Raw genomic sequence first — 5,295 nt, forward strand, 5'->3', positions numbered from 1 at the left:
GACATTCTAGAAAAGTGTCCTATAGTCTCTGTGACATTCTAGAAAAGTGTCCTTTAGTCTCTGTGACATTCTGGAAAAGTGTCCTTTAGTCTCTGTGACATTCTGTGACATTCTAGAAAAGTGTCCTTTAGTCTCTGTGACATTCTAGAAAAGTCTCCTTTAGTCTCTCAAGTGTGACATTGCCGCTTCTCCTTCTTTGTCTCCAAACCCCATCCCTCACATCCCTCCTTCCTTCATCAAAGAGCATGCTGTCCAGCATGGATATGCCCTACATAAATGCAATTTTTATTATTACTACTATTATTGTATTATTATTTTATTATAATTAACTTTATTATTATTATTATTACTTTTACTATTATTATTATTATTATTATTATTTTATTATTATTATTATTATTACTTTATTATTATTATTATTATTATTACTTTATTATTATCATTATTATTACTTTGTTATTATCATTATTATTATTATTATTGTTGTTGCTTTTGTTTTTGTTATTTCTATCATTGTTGTAGTTGTTATTGTTTTTGTTGTTTTAGTTGTTTTAGAGTTATGATTGAGTTTAAATTCACTCTCCACCAATACTGCAACAGCAGCCGAGTCTCGCCACAACTGTAAGGCAGCTGCTGCAAGCTTGTTATATTTACGTAAACACTGTCCTTTTTTAGCTTCTCCATAGTTGTTTATTTGGTAAGTGTTTTACGGCGCTCGTAACTCGTAACTGTATAAGGTCAGATGAGCGCGTTTCCGTAATTTGGATTTGTTCTGCTTTCTTTGAAGGTGTATTTAATGTACCATTACAGACCTGTGTTTTTGAATCAATGAATCCACAAACAGGATTTCTTGTCTGAATCAAAAGACTCACCCCCCCCCCCCCTTTTGTTTTTGCCTATTGTCCCCATACCCAAGACTCCCCAATTATTTGTGAGCTCAAATTCATTTTCCGGGAAAGAGCTAGGCGCATCCAAAGATGTGACAAATGACTACCAAAAACACATCTACTAAAAGGCTGTGTGTGTTCAACCTTAAATACTGCAACAATTAATGCAGAACATTCACTAAAGGCAGTGGGAATAAAATAGAAGCAACAGATATGTGTTTTCTCAGAAAATGTTCGGAATTTCTTTGACGAAAAAGAAATCACATGGGGTAGTACTTGAAGAAGTTCACGTGGGCTGAAAGACAAAAACCCAAACAAACCCCAAAACAATCAGGATAGACAAATGCGGTTTCTGGGACACCTGAAAGAACAAAAGGTACTTGATTAATTATCTAGTTCTTACTGGTAAAATTAAAGGAAAACGAGGAAGGGGTAGACCAAGAGAAATTTTTTTACCATGCCGAAATAGATGGGTCACATAGAAAGATCAGGAATGTATGGCGTTTTAAAGAGCACCTAGACGGAGAGATGAATAGCAAACCATGATCGACGGTTTCTGTCCCAGATCTGTAACCTGGCGATGGTAATCTATAAGTATTTCCAACGGTAGCCAAAGGGCTCTTAATCTTGTTTTGGTGTATTTTCCGATAAATCTAAGCTTTGGAAGGACACGAACGACTCTCCTTTGGAAGCTGTTAACTTTGCCATTCAGACTTTTTTGTGTTCACGTTGGCTATACATTAATTTGATGCACAAGGTTCTCCACGAGGCTCTTACTTAATTAAACACAATTACGGACGCTACAGTTTACTGCAGTAGGGAAAACGTCACCGAACGGTTTGCCTTTGGGTTGATGTAGATTTGTCGAGCTGAATCTTTTAACACTTGTAACGTGTAAATATTCGGCAAGGAAACATGATCTGCTTTCAATGGAGAATGTGATACCTTTTTCATTCATACAGAAAAGTAGAACAACTTAGTACAAGCTTCGAACCTTGTCCCAGGATAAAATGTCGTAGTTTTTGATGAAGTAAGCAAGAACTGTGGCAGTGAGTAGGTTTTTGAACATGTATAGTTTAAGTTTTCAAAATTGGAAATAAACTGTAGGGACTGCAATTTGAATTTCGATCCTTTTTAGACCTTTTCTGAACTGCGACTTTAAAAAGTGCTAGTTAACTGTCTGCGTTAGTTATCGAACAGACATCTTGCAAAGTCTCTTCACTACTACTACTACTACTACTACTACTACTACTACTACTACTACTACTACTACTGGTCGTGTTCTGCTTTAGAACCACACTTGGGACTTAGACTTGCTAACCAGTCTGATTTTTTTTGTGTGTGCGTGTACAGATGAACCAGCGACTGGCGCTCAAAGCTGCCCTGGACACCTACGTCTCAGAACTGTACGACCTCCGGAACCAGGTCACTGCCAACTACAGCAAGACTCCCGGTGAGTCGGTTACCAAAAGAGATTTGTTTTGTCTTGTCTTGTCTTATCATGTCTTATCTTATCTTTTCTTATCGTATCGTTCTACGTTTGATTCCTAACATCTTTCCTTCGCGTCCATTTAATGATCTGTGGTATAATTTGCTATCAAGAAACATTTGAGTCAATGTCCACTTCCAGTCTGAAAAAGCAGTTAAAGAAACGGATTCAGTTTTAGTTTTAATAAGAACTCAACGGCACCTGCAACACAATAGGGTCATATAAGTGCCGAATATTAGAGGTGTTACAAGAGAGTAACAAACACAAAAAGGATGAGAGATAAGGACTAGCCAACTTTTCGCGAAAACTGAGTCATTACGAGAATGGGTTTGCAAAGCGTTTCACATTGCTGTAGGCTAGTCATTTTCTACAGAAACTCGGAAGCATCTTATCATTATAAAACATTCCAGAGATCCATCCAGGGTCTTTGACTGTACGTGAACTTTACCTCAGTCTTTTTTGCTCTGAGCTAAGCTCATAATGCCCTAGATCTATCACTTAAAGCAAAGGTGCAAGCGGCAAAAGAGAAATAAAACTTCCAAAAGATCCACGACTGAGGCTCACATAACAAACGACAAACATTCATTTCGTGCAGAGATATTAACAGCACCGAACTTGTCATAATACCAAAAAGAAGAAGAAGAAGAAGAAGAAGAAGAAGAAGAAGAAGAAGAAGAAGAAGAAGGAGGAGGAGGAGGAGAAGAAGAAGAAGAAGAAGAAAACGACGACGAAGAAGAAGGCCCAAGGTTCCGAGCAATCGTAAGCGTTGTCGTATACCGCAGCCCTCATTGTGCCGAGATGTAACTATACATGAGCATGTAATCCTCAGCTGCTGGCCAAAATTGTCGACAAAACACAAACCAGAATCGATCGGAAAAGCGAGACGAACACTGCCCAGTTAGGAAAGTCTCCTATACCTTGTATTACAAAATTATTACAATTTTTATAGTACTGGTGAGCTCCGAGTGCACTGGAAGTTCAACCAATGAGAAATTCGCGTCGCCGGTTTAAGTAGTGACAGTTGTGATCTGATACTGTGAGCTGACCGGTGAAAGTGTTCGCGATATGTGTGTGTGTGTGTGTGTGTGTGTGTGTGTGTGTGTGTGTGTGTGTGTGTGTGTGTGTATGTGTGTGTGTGTGTGTGTGTGTGTGTAAGTGTATTAGTGAGTAAGTGTGGATATGTGTGAGCGTGTACGTGTGTGTTTTGTGTGCGTGTGTGTTTGTGTGCGTGTGCACGTGAGTGCTTTTTTGTGTGTATGTGTGGAGGGGATAGGGATTTGGGGAGGGGAGGGGAGGGGGTACATTTTTTAAGTGTATATGTGTTTATTTACCTGCATGTATCTATAAACAGTTATACGTATGTCTGTATGTAAGAGACTATGATTTTATGTTGTTACATGTTATTCGTACTTATTCTCCATTTGTTCTATTCGCTTCCATGCGTTCAGTTAGTGCTTAGGAGATAGATAGATAGATAGATAGACAGACAGACAGACAGACAGACAGACAGACAGACAGACAGATAGACAGACAGACAGACAGACAGACAGACAGATAGATAGATAGATAGATAAATAGATAGATAGATAGATAGATAGACAGATAGACAGATAGATAGATAGATAGCCAAAGTGATAGATATTTCTTGATATCTGTACTAAGTTTCTCCCGTACTGTGACAAATGAGGCGTCATTTTTTCTCTTTCTTTTCGACAAATCTCAAAAATTAAATAAAATATAAAATTGATTGTAAATCTGAACCCCCGCAAACCTTTTCTTTTTCTTTTTTAATATTTCATTTTTATGCTCTCCCCTCTCCTCTTCCCCCTCCCCCCCTTTCCTTTTCTTAAAAAAAAAATACTTCCATTTCATTGCCTTCCCTCCCCCTCCCTCTTTTTCTTTTTTTATATTTCATTTTTCATTGCCACCCCTCCCCCCCGTACATATTCCTTTTTTCATATTTCATATTTATCTTCTTCCCTCCCCTCTCCCCTCTTTCTTTTCATATTTTTATATCTCACCCCCCCCCCCCCCCCCCCATATTTCTTTTTCTCTTTTTTATATTTCATTTTTACTTTTCCCCCTCCCCTCTTCTCCCCGCCCCCTTTTTCTTTTTCTTTTTCTTTTTTTATGTTTCATTTTTTATTATCTCCTCCCATCTCCCCTCCCCCGTCCCCCCTCCCCTCCCCCGTCCCCCCTCCCCCGCCAAATTGCGTGTGACACCTCAAAGCGCCAAACGCCATCGCAGCCTCGCCCAGCGCATCGTCCGTGGCGTTCTCCGCCAAGCTGAGCTACAACCGAGAGCTGAAGCCGCTAGACACAGTCGTCTTTGACACCGTCCTGACCAACGAGGGCGACGCCTACAGCCCGGACTCGGGCAAGTTCACCGCCACCGGCGCGGGGACCTACCTGTTCCACGCCACCATTCTGTCTGGATACAACACAAAGGTGAGATTGGACGCCGCAGAAGTGGGAGTGGCGACCGGTTGCACTGACTGGGCTAGCTGGAGAGTTGGGTCTTGAACTTACTGAAAGCATATTATTTTTAAAAACATTTCTTAAATGTTTATATCATGAATTAAGTCAGAAAGACTGGAAGAGTTAATGTTTTGACGAATTCGCGGCTTCTTTTCTTTTCTTCTTTTTTTTTCGTTCTCAAAAACCACCTCAAGGCGCCGATGGCTCTGATTAAGAGATGAGGGGTAGTTAATTAGGTCCGGACCTGCCGCTTTCTCGCCAACTACGTTATGGCGCTGATGGTGAGGATAGAGAGACAAGACAATATCAGAGACACAGAGGGAGAGGGAGGGGAGAGAGAGAGGGGGAGAGAGAAAGAGAGAGAATGAAAGAGAGAGATAGATTGAGAGGGAGAGAGAGAGAGAGAGAGAGAGAGAGAGAGAGAGAGAGAGAGAGAGAGAG

General features: G+C 40.2%; 1 protein-coding gene across 1 annotated transcript in view; it reads left to right on the top strand.

Moving 5' to 3' along the window:
* LOC101845081 (EMILIN-2-like) overlaps nt 1–5,295 on the top strand; it is a 7,920-nt gene that overhangs the window by 832 nt on the left and 1,793 nt on the right. The window contains exons 2-3 of the mRNA XM_005094523.2: nt 2,241–2,340; nt 4,607–4,824. Of these exons, the coding sequence (XP_005094580.1) occupies nt 2,241–2,340; nt 4,607–4,824 (318 nt within the window). The remainder of the gene's footprint in view (nt 1–2,240; nt 2,341–4,606; nt 4,825–5,295) is intronic.

Source organism: Aplysia californica, unplaced genomic scaffold (genome assembly GCF_000002075.1).
Source record: "Aplysia californica isolate F4 #8 unplaced genomic scaffold, AplCal3.0 scaffold00083, whole genome shotgun sequence".
Taxonomy (NCBI): domain Eukaryota; kingdom Metazoa; phylum Mollusca; class Gastropoda; order Aplysiida; family Aplysiidae; genus Aplysia; species Aplysia californica.